The sequence below is a fragment of the Engystomops pustulosus genome, chromosome 7, assembly GCF_040894005.1.
Source record: "Engystomops pustulosus chromosome 7, aEngPut4.maternal, whole genome shotgun sequence".
Taxonomy (NCBI): Eukaryota; Metazoa; Chordata; class Amphibia; order Anura; family Leptodactylidae; genus Engystomops; species Engystomops pustulosus.
Genome location: NC_092417.1, coordinates 27497007 through 27516808, shown reverse-complemented (window position 1 = coordinate 27516808; position 19802 = coordinate 27497007). Strand labels below are relative to the sequence as shown.

The window sequence follows — 19802 nt, the reverse complement described above, 5'->3', positions numbered from 1 at the left end:
GCAGCGCTGCAATATATGTTAGCTCTATATAAATAAAGGAATGATTATTATTATTTTTATTATTAATATATACATGTAGAGTATTAGAAGAATTTATCCAATAATTGAACAACAATAAAGTGAACATCTAACTAACTGTTAATTATAGTAGAATAAAAATACCCACTCTGGTTCTGAACTTTGTAGAAGAAACAGCAGCAGCTCTACAAACAAGATAGGCTCTATATCTGATGGAAGGGGGGGGGGGCATATCAGAGCAGACCGTGTGTGTTACAGGTGAGATAGCAGAGCTGAGTGTGTCATTGTGTCTTATATCCATTTCATGACTCATGATATCTGTACCGTGATAATCTAAGCACATTGTCAGGACACAGCATCTCACAGCACTAGAGGGATTATGAAGTGTCTGCTCAGCTACTGCCTGCCCATACTGCTGGTACGTCTCATAGCAGCTACAATTGGCCCAGCAGTATCTGTGTGCAGCTATGAAGTCCTCTTGCCCCATCCCTCCTGAGGTCCCTTAGCAGAGTTGTGTGTTACATACAATATATGTACAATAATTTAGTCTTTGTCATTAAATTTCTTTGGATAATGCAATTTCCTCAAGATGTTCCTCATCGTCTTATCCAGGTTCCAGTTCCCTTTGATTAAACTCCAGCAGACCATCGCTTTAGTTACACTATAGAGAGGAATTATCACATAGTGCAATGTCATTTCTTGCAGAGTTATATTTGCTGTTGCTGTAATGAGCATAAGGAAATTGATAAGGAGAAAAAATATTATGGTCTTCAAGGCTTGGACATGGGCTTTCATGTTGGGACTTCTGAAACCACCAAAGTTTTCTTGGACCTGATTCATATGTTTGAATAGAGAAGTGACGATAGCTAAGGCTGAGATGGAGAGGATCAACAATGCAGTCCAGGACAGAATTATAAAAGCTGAACTATCTCTGTATGTTATAACAATGTCTCTGAGGTTTCTTTTCTTATTTATGGTAGACATATTGACTGCTGAAGTTTCTTCAATGACTTTAAGAATGAAAGGGACACACACAAGTACAGACCCCAGTATAGCTGATATGAAAAGTCGAGGGAAAACCTTCTGAAAGTTCCTCTGCAGACAGATGTATAATGTATTCTTCACATTCACAATCTTCAGACAGAAGTAAACACAGAGGAAGGTGGAGAACCAGACATTGCAGGACATGGCCAGAAAACACAGAGGAACATGAATTTTTATAATCCTCCTACTGCTGTAAACTATATCAAGAAGTCTTATGGACCTCATCATTTCCTCCACAATGTTACATACACTGATGCCGACGATAAGTTGGTCAACTTGGGGAAGTGTCTTGTCTTTTATCCAATTCAGGAGAATAACAACACAAATAAACAGGTATATTGGTGTCAAGAATAATAAAATAATAAAATCTGAAAAGTAGGTAAATAAATCCAAGGCCATTGTCAGATCTGGATAAGAATGAACAAATACAACCCACCAGGATGGAGGATGCTCTACTTGTCCTACATTAGTGTAACTATAGTATGATCTAGATGCAAATAAAATTTGCTTGTAATTTAAATTTTCCAGTTACAGATTGTACTTAAAAAAAGAAGCAAAAAGAGATGCCACATTTAGATATGAAATTGCAATTTTTTGGTGAGGAATCAAAAACAAGTGGGACACAATTTTGAAGTGGAATGGAATGTATTGGATATTTTAAACATTTACAAAAAATAATAAACTGAAAAGTGGAGACTGCAATATTATTCGGCCCCTTTACTTTCAGTGCAGCAAACTTACTCCAGAAGTTCAGTGAGGATCTCTGACTGATCCAATGTTGTCCTCAATGACTGAAGATGATAAATGTAATCCACTTGTGTGTAACCAAGTCTCTGTATAAAGCCAACTGCTCTGTGATAGTCTAAGGCTATATTCACACTGCCGTTGCCCGCCCGTACCGTAGCGGGCAATGGCAGTGTACGGGGAGAGGAGGAGGAGGTGAGCGCAGCTCACCCCCGCCCCTCTCCATAGCAACCTATGGCACACGGCGCCGTATTACGGGAAAAGATAGGACAGGTCCTATCTTTTTCCCGGGTACGGAACGGTACGGTGCCGCACGTGTGCGGCACCGTACCGCTCCCGTAGGGTGCCGTGCGCCCATAGAAGTTTATGGGGGACGTATATCGGCCGTATATACGTCGGCCGTATATACGTCCCCCATACGTTAGTGTGAATGTAGCCTAAGGGTTCTACATCATGAAGACCAAGGAACACACCAGGCAGGTTTGTGATACTGATGTGGAGAAGTTTAATGCCAGATTTGGATACAAAAAGATTTTACAAATGTGAAACATCAGTTTAGTAAAAAGATGACTGAGGGGAGACCTTATTAAAATGTACAAATACCTGAATGGACAGTACAAGGATCTCTCCAAAGATCTTTTTATACCTAGGCCTGTGACCAGGACAAGGGTCAGGGTGTTCTCCTTAAGGAGACATTGCCAATTAAGGCCACCTTAAAGGCGTGTGGAGTCTTAAAGCCATAGATGCTCCACTAGGGAATTATGGGAAGTACGTTTTCTGAGGTGTTAAATGGAAAACAATGTCTCCCTTTGCTATCTTGAAAGGCAGCCCCTTTACCACCAAGTATGACCTACAAGAAGTCTAAAAACATGATGTGGGATTAAGCCAAAACAGTATATCTATTCCATAAGGAACAGACTCCCAACTGTAGACAGCACTGTTTCGACCTGGTTGGGTCTCCTCAGTACAGCGCAGGGAACTGATTTGGCTGAGTGAGAGGCTATTGACTTGGGTCAGACAGTAGGTGTTCTCCGTAAGGAGACATTGCCAATTAAGGGGAGTCTGTTCCTTATGGAATAGATATACTGGTATCTGGAGAGATGATTTTACCATCAACATAGACAAAGGTTCTTTACTGTAAGAGCAGTGAGACTATGGAACTCTCTGCCGCAGGAGGTTGTTATGGCCGACTCTATGACTTTCTGGAGAGAAAAAATATTATGGGGATAAAACATTTATTTAATTCTTAAAGGTTGGACTTGATGGACTTGCGTCTTTTTCCAGCCTTATATACTATGATACTATGAAATGTGGCAGAAGGTAGAAAAGTTTAAGTGGGCCGAATGCTTTTGCAATGCACTGTATATCTGTATGTCTATATATATGTGTATATGCATATAGACATGTATAAATAGGTGTGTGTATATACACGTATAAGTCTAAGCATGTACACGTATATTTATATATATACGCTTGTGTTCATGCGCATATATACATTACCACTCGAATGCTCAAATGTATATACACTACCGCTAAAAGTAATAATGTGCTTAGTTGCCCATTTAAACCAGTTACAGCTCAAATTTCATTTTTCCAGTGCTCATTAATATTTTAACGGGGAGCTGCAATTGGTTGCCATGGTAAACTAAGAACATTCTTACTTTTAGAGAGCTTGATAAATCTGCCACGTTGTGTTTGCCAACTATGTAAGAAGGCTAATGGATGTTTAGAAAACCCTTATCCAAGTATGCTAGCACAGCTGAAAACAGTTTGGCTGATTAAAGAAGCTATAAATCTAGAGAATCACATTTGTTTGTTCTATGAAACTCTCAAAATGGCCAGAAAAAGAGAACTCACATATGAAACGTGACAGTCGATTCTTGTTCTAAGAAATTAAGGCCTTTCCATGCAACAAATTGCCAATAAACTAAATCCTACAACAGTGTGTACTGCTTCCTTCGGAGGAGAGCACAGACAGGCTACAACCAGTGTAGAGAGATTAGAACAGAGTAGAAATGTCGGAGCCCCACTGCACAAATAAGCAACAAGACAAGTACGTTAGAGTCTCTAGTTTGAGAAACCGACACCTCAGAGGTCCTCAACTGGCAGCCTCATTAAATAGCACCTTCCAAATGCCAGTGTCAACCTCTGCAGTGATGAGGCAACTCCAGAATGCTGGCCTTCAGGGCAGAGTGGCAGAGAAAAAGCCATATCTGAGACTGGCTAATAAAAGGAAAATATTAATATGGACAAAAGAACACAGACATTGGACAGAGGAAGATTGGAAAAAAGTGTTTTGGACAGAAGAATCTAAGTTTGCGGTTTTGGATCACACAGAAGAACATTTGTGAGATGCAGAACAACTGAAATGATGCTGGAAGATGCCTGACGCTATCTGTCATGCATGGTGAAGGTCATGTGGTGGTCTGGGGTTGCCTTGGTGCTGGTAAAGTCGGAGAATGCTATCACTCCATACTTCAGCGACATGCCATACCCTGTAGACAGTCCTTGATTGGGTCCAATTTCATCCTACAACAGGAGAATGACCCAAAGCACCTTCAAATTATGCAGGAAGAAGCAGGTAATTGGTATCTATCTGTAACGGAGGGGCCGCCAAGTCACCAGATCTCAACCCTATTGAGCTGTTGTTGGAACAGCTTGACCATGTGGTATGCAAAAAGTGGCCACCAAGCCGATCCAACTTGTGGGAGGGGCTTCTGGAAGTATCAGGTGAAATGTCTCCAGATTATCTCAGCAAATTAGCTGCTAGAATCCGATAGGCCTGTATTGCTGTAATTGCAGAACATTATCCGATGAAAGCAAAGTTTAAAGGAGAGAATTATGTTTTCAAATGAAAAAAAATATTTAAAACTTGTCAATGTCTGGACTGTATTTTCTAGTCATTTTGCAACTCATAAATATTGTATCTATGTGCATTATTAAATATTCATATATCAATGTTTATTAGATTTAGGAGAAAATGGAAATACTAACATTATATTGCACAAAAATTTGGAAGGGGAGGAATTGTTTGTACCATTGTGATGTGTAGGTAGGTCCTCTCAACAGACCAGTAAAATATAATAACTGGTTCCCCAGTAACTCAGTACCTACAGAACACGAGTACATGAGTAGAGGTAATCTACTCTACTTGTTTGCTCCAAACTGGAGTTACAAAGGTACTGTCTTTCTAATTGTCTTGCCGTTTTTGGAACAGTGAAGGACGTAGAAGCGGAGAAAATATTTACTTATTATTTGAACTGTGTGGCATTTTTGGACTTTTTCCATTTTCTCTCCTGTGCCTTTACTTCTAACCCTGTTGAAATTGTTTGTAGGTATATTAGGTGGCTGTGACATCACCAGAGCTATGCATAGCCAGCCCACCTTTACAGCAGTCCTGTTACAGGTGTCAGCTTGCACTGGTTTTCTCAGTTGAGGTCTCCCTGTTGGTTAGTTGCGAAAAAATTACAATATAGAATTAATTAATTTTAATTTTCTTTAATGGGAAAATAAAAATTATATGCACAAAAAATTGTAACCATTTCATAGTATTTTTTAATTTTATATTTTTTATCTGCCATATGGAATTGTATTAAATTATGTGTGTAATATTGTTACCTGTGAAGGACTGTTTAAAGGAAAGTAAATTGGATAAGACTTTAATGGACATGATTAATCATCTCACTGGCTCATAATCTACTACTTAGTGTACCCCATATACACTAAGATTGCTTAGAGTCATAGGCAGCATATATCAGTGGGGCTACCAGCTAAAACCATACTGAAATGTACATTGCTATTTTTATGTGCTACTAGTTTGAGTTGTTGATTTTGGGCTGGAATTCTATCGCTGATTTTATTCAGTGCATTACAAGAAGTAAAATCCATATACTGTGATTATTTATGAGTAGAGTCGCTGTGTGGTCGATGTCTTGTGGTAAAACCTGGGTTGAGGGATGGCTCTGGTGGGTTCAAAACTTCAAAACTCTGTTTGGGTCTGGGTCCAGCTTCGGTACCCTCCTCCTTCGGTAACACCCGTCATCGGTTTTGGCACAGACCGGAACTTTGCATTTTTAGATTTGAAAGCAAATAGGAGACAGAAAAAGAGCAGGTTATATCTGTGACTTATGAATCTATCTATTACGAGCCAATGTAATTTGCATCTGTATCATGTTATAGTTACACGGAGGACTGAGTGGAAGAAGACAAGTTGGGCAGCACCGATTGTGGGAGGTTGAGCTTGTTCCTTCTTAACCAACAATGTTGATGCCATTTCAATTATTTGCTTACACATTAGAATTATTTATTTTCTGTTTTATGATTCCAACAAACATGTTTATTTTTATTGTTAATCTCCTGAATTGGATAAAAGATAAGAAACTTTTACAAGTTGATCAACTCATCACAAGCATCATTGTATGTTATATTTTAGAGGAGGTGATAAAGTCTATAAGATTTATTGAAAATATTTGCAATGATTTATTGCTCCTAAAAATTCACTTTGCATTGTCTTGTACGGTGATGTCCTGCAATGTCTGGTTCTCCACCTTCCTCTGTGTTTACTTCTGTCTGAAGATTGTGAATGTGAAGAATACATTATACATCTGTCTGCAGAGGAGCTTTCAGAAGATCTTGCCCTGGCTCTTCGTGTCAGCTATACTGGGGTCTGTACTTGTGAGTGTCCCATTCATTCTTAACATCACAAAAGAAGATCCTTCAAATACAAAACTCAACACCTCAGCCATAAATAGGCAAAGTAAATTTGCATTAATGAATATTAAAACTAAAGATATTTTATCTTATATGACTTTATCATGGATTGCAATGTTGATCCTCCCCATCTCAGCCATTACTATCGTCAATTCTCTATTGAAACACATAAATCAGGTCCAACAAAGCTTTGGTGGCTTTAGAAGTCCCAACATGAAAGCCCATGTCCAAGCCTTGAGCACCATAATATCTTTTCTTGTTACTAATGTCATCATTTTGTTAGTTTTCTCGGTAAATGTTATAACTCATGATGAAATATGGAAGTTTCTGATATATCCTTTCTATTCTTTAAGTAAAGTTGTAGTCTGCTGGAATTTAATCAAAGGGAACCGGAACCTGAATAAGACTCTCAAGAACATATTTAGTAAATTACATCGTACAAACACATCTAATGATGTGGAATGAAAGTATTGAGACATTTCTACGATGTCCTAATTTTATAGAGATTGATGCATACTTCATTAATATAGACATTTAATTCATTTCAGCCATAATGCGGACCTATGGATATTACCTATTACTAGATGACTGAATCTCTATGGTAAGTAAAGAATAATACCTATTCTGGATTATTTGTTGCTGAAGTTTACAATCCTCAGTTAATTGGAATAATGCTACCGGTATCTCCAGTACTGGGCATAAATAATCTTTATTCTAAATCATTGAGTAACACTTTCCAATTCTCAGGCTCTTAGATATTACACACGCATAGACAAAGTTAGTTCAGTTCACCAATTAGTTTCATCTCCATCCTGGTGCACGGATAGGCAAACCCTAAGCCTCCTACTTAACTAGAACAAAATCCAAACGTTGAAGAAAAACTTCACCCCAAATTAATTACTGATAAATACAGGCGGTCCCCTACTTAAGAAAACTCGACTTACATACGACCCATAGTTACAAACAGACCTCTGGATATTGGTAATTTCTTGTACTTTAGTCCTAGGCTACAATAATCAGCTGTAACAGTTATCACAGGTGTCTGTAATGAAGCTTTAGTGTTAATATTGATTCTTATGACAACCCAACATTTTTAAAATCCAATTGTCACAGAGACCAAAAAAGTTCTGGCTGGGATTACAATGATAAAATATACAGTTCCGACTTACATACAAACTCAAGTTAAGAACAAACCTGCAGACCCTATCTTGTATGTAACCCGGGGACTGCCTGTAATTGTATTAAATCTCAAGTGTAATGGACATCTAAGGATATAAGAATAATTCCAAAATAACTGTCAACCAGATCCTGAGAATTAGATCGATTATCCAGCACTATGATGGATTGAAATGGCAAATATCATTTTATTGTAAATTCACCACACAGCACAGTGACAGCAGGAACAAAAAAGTCTGACAGCACTGGGCATACCTGGGCAAGGGCCAAGGCCCAGAGCTGCTGGGGGGGGTGTAGGGAGGCTTTATATAAAGTAACCATGGTAGGGTTGTTTGGGATTATAAATGAGGGAATATTTATGTAGCGAGAAACTGTTTTAGCTTCAGAATTTTTAATGCCGCCCAATGAGTTCACTGCAAAGGGGCCCACTGAGGCTCTGTCGCCCTGGGGCTTACTGAAACCAGGAACCAACCCTGAGTGTGACCCACTATTTTTGACCTTAAATGGTCTTAATCACCCTTAGTCGCCCTTAACATTGGTTAAGACCAATTAAGATCAAACACATTGGTCAGACTGTTTTGTCCCTGTTGTCACTGAGTTGTGTGGTGAATTTTCAATAAAATAATATTTGCCATAGTGCTGGATGATCGGTTTCATTCTCAGGATCTGGTTGACAGTTGTTTTGGAATTATTCTTAATATTTTAGATGTCTATTAGACTTGAGAATTGGTCAAATTAATTATAAGTAAATGTTTTTGTATTTTTTTTTGCTTAATTAACATACGTGTTTAGATTTTAATTTCAAATTACTGTGGTTTGATTTCTTGTGCATAATTTTGTAGAATAGATATTTTGTTCTATAATTATTGCTGGTTTTTCAAAAAATTGTATTTTAATTCTTGTTCTTTTTATTTTTTTGTGAATTTTTGAGGGCTGAACAACCAATATAGTTTTTTGTTGTCTTTTGCTAAGGGTGTTCCTTTTCCATATGTGAATTTTGGTCTTTTTATCTGATTTTGAGTGATGTTTTTCTTTATTGTTTGATCATTCATAAACATGTGTTATTATTCAAGAAAAATTATGTCTAAGATATATGTACGATACTTACAGCCAATAAAAATATGAAATGTAAGTTCAGAGGTTACAAAAGTCTTATAGGTCATGCCTCTAATAGGTATTTCAGGAAATTAAAATGTGTTTGGGGCAGTTATCACTCTGAAACAGTGGTCATGGAGACATGGGGGAATGCTAATTGGGACTTTTTCACATGGATTAGCTTCATTAATCATGGTGTGGAGCAAAGAGTTGGGTCTCGGGTCTCTGAGTCACCGTTTTCTCATCTGCTACATATGGTTTAATGGCGCTGTTCAATAATTTTAGAAAGATATATTGCCTGGGAGTGTTTGTGGAAATTTAATACCTTCCTGAAATCTGGGTTTGGAGAAAGTGGAAAGGATACTCTATGGACTGACTTCGGTGAAGAATGTGTCAGGTAAATGTAAAGGTAATCGTAAAGGATATAAGTTTTCCAAAAACCATTACAGATCTCAGTGGTAAGTTTTCTACCTTATATGATCCATGTCTTTTTACCATACCACATTTACTTGTATTCTTCTGATCTTCTCCATCTACAACTATGTGAAAACCCACTACCACTCGTATAGTTGTGTTGGATACATGCTATTATTGGACCAAGGATAACCTAACTACTACAGAGCTCTCTATTTTCATCTAGTTTTGTGTATATGTATATGAGCTGTATATATGTATATTTCTAATGTTAAAAATCTCTTATTTAGTTTTTCTGTATACGCTAATTTTGCTTTTGAAATATTATATCTGAGTACACCTTCCTATATGATTGACATGTGATATTCAACTTACTTGGATTATATATACACTCACCGGCCACTTTATTAGGTACACCTGTCCAACTGCTCGTTAACACTTAATTTCTAATCAGCCAATCACATGGCAGCAACTCAGTGCATTTAGGCATGTAGACATGGTCAAGACAATCTCCTGCAGTTCAAACTGAGCATCAGTATGGGGAAGAAAGGTGATTTCAGTGCCTTTGAACGTGGCATGGTTGTTGGTGCCAGAAGGGCTGGTCTGAGTATTTCAGAAACTGCTAATCTACTGGGATTTTCACGCACAACCATCTCTAGAGAATAACGAAAAAGAAAAAACATCCAGTGAGCGGCAGTTCTGTGGGCGTAAATGCCTTGTTGATGCCAGAGGTCAGAGGAGAATGGGCAGACTGGTTCGAGCTGATACGAAGGCAACAGTGACTCAAATCGCCACACGTTACAACCAAGGTAGGCAGAAGAGCATCTCTGAACGCACAGTACGTCGAACTTTGAGGCAGATGGGCTACAGCAGCAGAAGACCACACCGGGTGCCACTCCTTTCAGCTAAGAACAGTAAACTGAGGCTACAATTTGCACAAGCTCATCGAAATTGGACAGTAGAAGATTGGAAAAACGTTGCCTGGTCTGGTGAGTCTCGATTTCTGCTGCGACATTCGGATGGTAGGGTCAGAATTTGGCGTCAACAACATGAAAGCATGGATCCATCCTGCCTCGTATCAACGGTTCAGGTTGGTGGTGGTGGTGTCATGGTGTGGGGAATATTTTCTTGGCACTCTTTGGGCCCCTTGGTACCAATTGAGCATCGTTGCAACGCCACAGCCTACCTGAGTATTGTTGCTGACCATGTCCATCCCTTTATGATCACAATGTACCCAACATCTGATGGCTACTTTCAGCAGGATAATGCGCCATGTCATAAAGCTGGAATCATCTCAGACTGGTTTCTTGAACATGACAATGAGTTCACTGTACTCAAATGGCCTCCACAGTCACCAGATCTCAATCCAATAGAGCATCTTTGGGATGTGGTGGAACGGGAGATTCGCATCATGGATGTGCAGCCGACAAATCTGCGGCAACTGTGTGATGCCATCATGTCAATATGGACCAAAATCTCTGAGGAATGCTTCCAGCACCTTGTTGAATCTATGCCACGAAGAATTGAGGCAGTTCTGAAGGCAAAAGGGGGTCCAACCCGTTACTAGCATGGTGTACCTAATAAAGTGGCCAGTGAGTGTATGTTTTTATTATTTTATATGTTTTCTATTTGTATCTTTTCTTTTGTGTTAACAAAGGCCCTGAGGGCTGAAACGTCCTTGTAACACTTTTTATCTCATTGAAATTATTTTGCATAAAGAAGTCCAAGATAGTGGAAGGAAGTGAAGAGTTCTAATTAGGGGTAGAAGAAGTTGTGTATGTTCATGGTCAGTATCGAGAGGTTGTCCACAAACGTGGGTACTTTATGGGTGAAGTATCATACTGTGATTTGTTAGGAAAAGAGAGGGTCTCTTATATGTTGCATCAATGTTTCAATGGTCAAAATAAATAAGAGAAATGATGAGGGGCACCTTGCCATCTCCAGTTGAAGATCAGGAAGAAGTAAGAGAGAATGTCATCAACTCTTATAACTGCAGTTTGGAAAGAAGTGAATTTTGTCTATAAAAGGTGGGGGGAAGCCCAAGGTCACAATACATGTAAGTCTGTAGGTCAAGGTTTTCATGGTATTAGTAAAGAGCCATAGGGCTCCTGAGCAAATGTTAACATTCATCAATTTTGGGTTACATATCTTGCGGTAATGTTAGATTTTGGTGCAAGAGATTAAATAATAGTTCATCACCAAAAATAGTCTTAAATAGAACTGTGTAGACCAGCATTTTGCAGCCCTAATCATGTGCCAAAAGTTGTGTTAGTAATCTAGAGCATCAGGAAAAGTGTCATGATTTCAAAGTTTTGCCCATATTGAGCGCTTCGTATTGAGTGTTTCAAAAAAGGGCCAATATTGTTGCACCGACACTGTTGGAAACAAGTCAATAATGTATGTCCGACCCCGTGTGTCTGGGGGAACCCTCTCTGACTTGGGGAGTGGCTTTATATGGACAGATGGTAGGTTTCCCAGAGAACCCCAGCTGCTAACATGGAAGCAGAGGAATTCCCTCTTCGGGGAACCCTTGCAACCCAAAGTGAGATTGGGGATTCCCTATAACATTACAAGGTATGTAGTATGATCTTAGCTCTCTAAAGATGGCATAGTAGTTCTCCTTGGGTATGTGTGCAGCTGATATATAAAACTGTATAAAGGTAGTCAAGTGATTGAGATAAAAAAGAAAAAAAAGAAAAATAAGCTACGGTACTTACAAATATTTCTCAACATCAGGTTGGTGCAACTCTATAATTGAGAAAGACAAAAAAACTGAAAAAAATGTAAGAATAATCTCTGTGATGTACTGTACATTGTTTTTAAATACAAACATTCATTTGCATGTAATTTGCATCTGGAGCATGTTATAGTTACAACGAGGATTGAATGTAAGAGGACAAGCAGAGCAACATCGGTCGTGCTAGGTTATATTCCTTCTCTCTTATCCTGAGATAATGATGTCCTTGGAATTATACTCTTACATTTGTTATTTTATTGCTTTTTTGCTTTTGACCCCAACAAACATGTTTATTTTTATTGTGAACCTTCTGAATTGGATAAAAGACAAGAAGCTTCCACAAGTTGAGCAGCTCATCACCAGCATCAGTGTATGTAACATTGTGGACGAAATGTTGAGGATTATAAAGTTTGCAAATGTAATTTATAACAGTCTTATAATGGGAAGAATATACTATGTTCTGTCTTTTATTATATTGCCCTGCAATATCTGGTTCTCCGCCTTACTATGTGTTTACTTCTGTCTGAAGATTGTGAATGTGAAGAATACATTATACATTTGTCTGCAGAGGAACTTTCAGAAGATCTTGCCCTGGCTCTTAGTGTCAGTTATACTCGTCTCTGTACTTGTTAGTGTCCCAATCATTCTTAATATCACAGAAGGAATTTCATCAAATCCAAGCGTGAACGGATCAGACAATAATAGACAAAGAAACCTTACATTATTATTTCTGTCATACAAATATGTTTTAGCTTTATCCATTTCGCCAAGCACTGCAATGTTGATCCTCTCCATCTCAGCCTCAGTTATCGTCATTTCTCTATTCAAACACATGAATCAGGTCCAACAAAACTTTGGTGATTTCAGAAGTCCCAACATTAAAGCCCATGTCCAAGCCTTGAGGACAGTGATATTTTTTCTTGTTACTAATATCGCCATTTCCTTAGCTTTGTCGGTGATTGTATCACCATGTAGTGATATGTGGATGTATGTGATAATTCCTCTCCATTGTGTGAGTAAATTTGTGGGCTGTATGAGTTTAATCAATGGAAACCGGAACTTGGATAAGGCTCTGAGGAACATTATTAGGAAATTACATTGTACCTTTTCAACTAATGATATGGAATAACAACATGTTGATGGATGGTATATACTTGAGTATAAGCAGAGGTTTTCAGGACAAAAATGACATGACAGACATGAGGGGCTGCTGGGTATTTACTTGGGGGGAGGGGCTGCTGGCTATCACACCGGGGCAGGAGATGCTGGCTATGTCTGTTATGCAAGGGTTAGATGGCTGTATACTGGGGTGGGAACTAGCTGGCTGAATACTGGGGGCAGGAATTAGCTGATTGTATACCGGGGGCAGGCTGGCAATATACTGGGTACAGTGGATGCTGGCTATACACTGGGGCACAGGGGGCTGGCTGGCTATACACCAGGGGCAGGGGCTGGCTGTCTATATACTGGGGACAGTGGTTGCTGGCTCTATACTGGGGGACAGGGGGCTGGCTGGCTATACACCTGGGACAGTGGCTGCTGGCTCTATACTGGGGGCAGGGGGCTGGCTATATACTGGGGGCAGGGCTTGCTGAATATATACTGGGGACAGTGGCTGCTGGCTATATACTGGTCCACAGGGGTCTGGCTGGAGGCTGTGACAAATGCATTTCCCACCCTAGGCTTATACTCGAGTCAATACGTTTTCCTAGTTTTTTTAATTTAAAATGAAGTACCTTGGCTTATACTCGGGTTGGCTTATACTCTATTATATATGGTATCTTAATCTTTTGATATTGAGCTTATGTAATGTAGGCCTACAAAAAATGCATGGCTATTTCAATCAAATTACTGGAGGACTAGATCTCTATCCTCTCACATATGTTCTTTTCTGGCATGGCAATGATAAATAAAATATTTGTCTCCAACTTTATTTTATCAGCCTACAATCATCCGTTGATGAGAACAGAAGTACATTCTGTATTTAAGTTTTTTTTAAAATCAAAAACACTGAAATATCAGTAAAACATTCCTGCTTTCCAGTTTTGGTTGACTAGCAGCCACATTCTTATGAAGCATCCCAAGTTCTGGCAGTGCAACAATATATATCAGGATTATAGATATAGATACAGAAGATCAATGGAAAGACGTATTGTAATTGTATGTGCTTTGTCTGTGATTTTGCAGTTATTCAGACATATAAGTGTAGATTAAAAAGTCACAGATGTCCAATAACTCACTTCTCATTTCAGAAATCCAGAAGACTCAGATAATGGGTGTGTCACAGTGGAGAAATGCATGCAGGGCCTAAACTCCCCCACAAGCTGGGTCCCTCTGCTAGTCACAGAGGACAGCTAGAAGGCAATCCCAACTCTGAATCGGTGCTCAGAAAAGATGATAACAAATATAAAGAACAGGACCTAACTTTTCTGTCAGACAAACTGGGTCAGTTCCAAGATGGCAGTGAGGTACAGATTTGATGGGAGAAAGAGTAAGCAATAAACACAGCATAAACACGGTAGATGTAATAACATATTTCAAAGCAGAAATAACTGTTATTGAGATAACTGTTATAGTGATAACCAGCAAACTGTAATGAAACTGGGCAGTTATAGAAAGGAGTTTCTGGACACCACCCCCAGCAGCTGACTTTTTCATTTATCCGTCACTCAAGCTACAATTGGAACACAAACTAGGGTCTAAATGAACCACCCATCTTTCACTTAGAAACTGACTCCAAAAGGAGGCTGAATTAAGGCACTGGAACAGAGCAGCCCTGAAACCTCATCCCATAACCGGGTTCTTTCAGGATGGAAGTCATCACCCTGTCGAGCTGTTTTAGCTATTCATTTATCTGCATGTGGCTCAGAGGTATAACATTGTAGTCAGTGAATACATGGTTTCATGGCTTAGCTCGATTGACCACTCCAATCAACCACTGAAATTATATATCAATAGAACCATGGTAGATTTTGGTATTGTCAAAATATAGATAAAATAAAATATCCTGAATATTTTGATGTTTGAAACTGACCTAAAGGGAATATACTACTAGACCAGCAGGGAAATCCTACAGAAAACTAAATTGGAAAGTAGTTCTTCCTTTTAGTGGCAATTAGACAAGTAGGTGACTAGAAGATGTTTTTCAGGTGCTTACACCTCATACCCTGTTATAACTTTGGTCAGAGTTGGTAGTGAATGGAGGCAGTCGTGTCCTTCATATGAAATGTTTTTTATTGCAATGGGAACATTTTGTATGAAATCCATGACTACCTTCGTTCACTACCAGTGTACGCCATATTGACAACAATTCCTCTATCGACTATACTTGATCCAGACCGGTGTGACTACTGTGTTTTGAAGATCCAGTTGATTGGTAGCACCATACGTACCCCCCCTCATGCTTTCCACTACTATTGTGCCTGGTACTAGCCTCACTCTTACCTCACCATTTTTCTTACCGTTTCTTAAGAATTACTACTCTATGAGTGCTTTTTCGTCTCTCTCCATGTCCGCCTTTTCTATAACTTTGGTCATGTAGTACCATTCAACAGTGTCTGTTGTTTCCAAAAATATGCAAAACATGTCACATTAACTGATAGTACAAAAAAAGGATAGTTTACAAGTTATGACTTTCCTTAATTGCAACGTTGATCCTCTCCATCTCAGCCAAAGCTATTGTCACTTCACTATTGAAACTTAAATCAGCTTCAACCAAACTTTAGTGGTTTTATAACTTCCAACATGAGAGTTAATCTCCAAACTTTTAGTATCCTAACTTTGGTTCCCATTACTCATATCATTTTCTCCTTCAGTTTTGAATTAAATGAAAAGTAGCGATCAGCAGATTGGTCGAAAATTCTCCTTTGTGACAAAACTCTGTATGGTACCCGGACTTTGAGTCGAACTTTGACCCAAACATCCAGTTCATTGAGGTCAATTGGAACCCGAATATTAGCACACATAAATGGCAGAGGACTAATAAATGGCGGGAATGACAGGGCAGTTGCCTTACCCACAATGGGCTAGGGAAAGTATTCAAAATGATAACATAAAATAAAAACAAACAAACAATTAAATTGTAAAAATATTACATATAAAAAATAATAATAATAAAATGCTGTTAATATCATAGAAAGCGGTATGGGTAGTGATACCCATTCAAAACAGCAAGGACATCTCCGACACAGTTGAAGGAGCAGGCCATACTGATCTATGATAACAATTCCAGCTAGAATTTTGTGGGCCATCCACCTCGGTCTACCGCAGTGTTGGAGGATTCGGATGTGTACAGTGGAGATTGCCAGACTACCCATTCTCCTGATCGGTGGGGGGCCCAACAGTCAGATCTTCACTGTTGAACTAGTTAAATGAACAGAAAGAAAGGGCAAGGTGGCAATATGCTGACTTTATTTTCTTATGCAGAATATAAATGAGTGCTCAGCTCACCTGCCTGGGTGCAAGGCCTGGAGAAGATCCACTTTCACCAGTTGTAAACTGTTAGAAGCAAAAAAATGGTGTGCACAGCCATCCTTCTATGAAACAATAAATCCTTTATTCCTTTGTCACAGTCAAAGCCATAAAACCAGCATGAATCAGGAGCAGTTCACATACACATCTGACGCGTTTCTGATCCTTTTTGGATTATTTAGTCATAAATAATCAATAATCTATGACTAAGGATCCGAAAGGATCAACAGCATTTGAGGAGGCTGCCAGGTTAAGGTATACTGGTGGTCAAGTGGTGCCTTTGTGATCAATCAGACAACCTAGTATTAAAGTGCCCTGAGGGGGGTCTAAAAAATAGTAAAATAAAAATGAAAAACGTAAAAAACGTAAAAAAAAGTCCCATCAGTGTGTAAGGGGGCCATGAGCGGGCTCCACAAGCTTCAGAGCGTGGTGTCAGCTGTAATATACAGCTGACACTCCCTGCTTCTGGTGCATAGAATGTCCCGGTGCGGGAAGTATCTTCCCACAGGGACGTACTATTACTCCCTGGTGCACGCAGCAGTTAATATACCAAAAAATATCACGTGAACATACTACGATCCAGCACAAATCTTCATAAAAATGTAATTCCTTTATTGAGACATTGTTTAAAACGTCATGGCTAGACAAAAGTCGCCAATGCGTTTCGAGGGTGTCCCCCCTTAGTCATGGCTAACATTAGAATTCTAGACACAAGATATTTAAAATTCCGAGCCAATCACAGAACATGTTATTACAACGTCATATCCTCTCATATTCATGCATGGAAAAAAAATCTATATTGCACTTTTAACATATGGTATTACATAAGAGACAAAAATGTAACATAATTAATATATAGAAATCAAATCATCTCTGAAATTCTTAACATTTGGGGTATGGATATTGAGGGTAAATACAGGGCCATGGGAAGGCAGGATCACAGCATGGCAGAACCTCGGGATGGCAGAACCTCGGGATGGCAGGACCTCGGGATGGCAGGACCTCGGGAGGACGGCTTGTAGGCCCTCAGAAGCACGGCTGGAGGACCGCGGCAGGATGGCAGGGCCTCGGGGAGGCCACTGGAATACCGGACTGCCACAGGAATACTGGACCGCCACTGGAGTACTGGACCACCACTGGAGTACAGGACCGCCACTGGAACTCAGGAATTCAGGAATGTCACAGGAACACGGGAATGCCACAGAAACACGGGAATGCCACAGGAACACAGGAATGCCACAGGAAGACGGGAATGCCACAAGAACACGGGAACACGGAGGCGTCTGGAAACGCACAGGAACATGGAGGCGCCTGGAAATGCTCAGGAAACACAGGGGGCTTTTTCTTCAGCAGAATGAACTGAAGAGCCAGCAGGGGATGCTGGGAGTTGCCTGTCTATATGAGCCGGGAATGCCAGCGCCCTTTAAATTCTTGAAGAGTCAGCGTGCGTGTGCCCTAGCAGTGGGAGCGCGCGGCCTAGTCGGAGGAGGCGTGCGGCCTGGACGGAATCACAGCCTGGAGCCTGGAGGGGTAAGTACAGGCTGGGGATAGGGCAGCACGTATCAGGGCACGGTTGTACCCACGATCCGCAACATGGATCGCGGGGACACCCATGACAAAGTGCCGGGCTGGGGCTGCACAATGGAGCGGAACACGGGTGCACCTGCGATCTGACACATGGGTCACCCTTGACATTGGGCTTGAGATAGTACATAGGAAAAATTATAGAATTGACAAAACAATAGAATTGACAAAACATAAATTCATATGGGTCATTTCAGAGTTGAACAGAGGAAGTGCTGTGATTCCTTTTTTAATTTTTTTACTAATTTTCTGTGTTTAGTGTTCATGTAGATGGTAATTTCCATTTTTCCCTTGCTGCTGAATATTTCCATTCACTGTCACCTTATACTTTCAAAACCTTAGTGTTTCGAGTTGCTATCACAAATTTGATGTAGATTCGGCTATAAATAGCACTGGATAATATATTCAAACCAATAAATAACGAATGATATGAGGAACATTTCTAAACCTTTGGAGGAGCCGGAGGAGACAGATGGAGGCTGCTACTATTACCCTCGTATCAATCAATTATGTAACTCTAATTATACAATTTCCAGGAAACGCCTTTATCATTGTGGTCCTCATTATAGATTTTTATAAGAACAGACGACTTCCACTGAATGATCAGCTGATACTTGTCTTGAATGTCTCCAACCTTCTATATGGCTTTAATGCAGGTTATTTGCTTTATGGATATTTGTCCAAAATGAAAGATTACGGATTGTTTGACCAAGCTGTACATCGTTTTATGTTCTCTAATCTGTGCAGCATAGTGTTCTCTGCCCTCCTCAGTATACATTTCTGTCTGAAGATTGTCAATATTAACCACAGGTTCTACATTGGTCTCCAGAAAAGATTTCCTAACCTTTTTCCATGGATAATCATTGCTTTTCCCGTTGGATACTTCCTCCTTAGCCATTTTTCGGCAGCAGGAAGAATAAAGCATTGTCTACTCAATACAACATCCGAATTTGTATATATGGAGGAATCCCTGAGATGTACTTGGATAGCTGTTTTCTTTGTGATAATTTGTGTCACCTGTACTTTCAGTTGCACAGTATCGGCATTGGCCATCCTCATCTCTCTGTTTCGACATGTGAAGAGAATGCAGGAGAATACTAGGGGGTCTCCTAACACTGTTTCTCATGTCCGTGCAGGAGAAACCGTCCTGATTTTACTGACCTCAAATATTCTTATATTTTTATCTGTTTTTATATTGGTGGTAGCAGAAATATCATGGTTATATACTATGAGTATTTTGATTTCTATTTGCCATACATTTGGTTCCTACTTTCTAATTAAGGGAACAAAAAAATTGGACACAGCACTGGCACGAATATTGTACCATTTGACATGTGCAGAGGTGAGCTTGGGTACCTAGGGTTAACCTGTAAAACAAATTCTGGGACACACTGTACATTCATTACAAAGGGGCTGCATGGGGCATTTTACTGCAAGGCAATTATTACTCGGAGAGGCTGTGACAAATTTATTTCCCACCCAAATTTATTTCCCAATAAGTTCTCCCAGTTAAGTGTCGTAAAATTAGGGGCCTTGGCTTATACTCGGGTTGGCTTATACTTGAGTATATATGGTAACCAGTTTTCTACATGAGTATATGGGCTGGTTGTGAATTTCAGGGCATCCGGATGCTTTTCAGCGCAGCAGCTCCACCTGGTGGACGGCAGAGGAACTACTTTAGTGAATCCCGGCCGGACCCGAATCCACCGCAGAGAAGGCGCCGCTGGATCGCGAATGGGCCGGGTAAGTAAATCTGCCCCAATGAGTACCCATGATTAGTTAATGCCCACCAGGTTTGATTGCATGTATT

General features: G+C 39.8%; 1 protein-coding gene across 1 annotated transcript; it reads right to left on the bottom strand.

The window, feature by feature from the left end:
* Positions 1–561: 561 nt before the first annotated feature.
* Positions 562–1206, bottom strand: LOC140070166 (taste receptor type 2 member 114-like). Its single transcript, XM_072116503.1, has one exon. It carries the CDS (start codon positions 1204–1206, stop codon positions 562–564), a length of 645 nt encoding a protein of 214 aa, XP_071972604.1.
* Between the last annotated feature and the right edge of the window lie 18596 nt (positions 1207–19802).

Coding starts and splice junctions, on each gene's coding strand:
- LOC140070166 (XM_072116503.1), bottom strand. CDS start 1,206: ATGTCCTGCAATGTCTGGTTCTCCACCTTCCTCTGTGTTTACTTCTGT.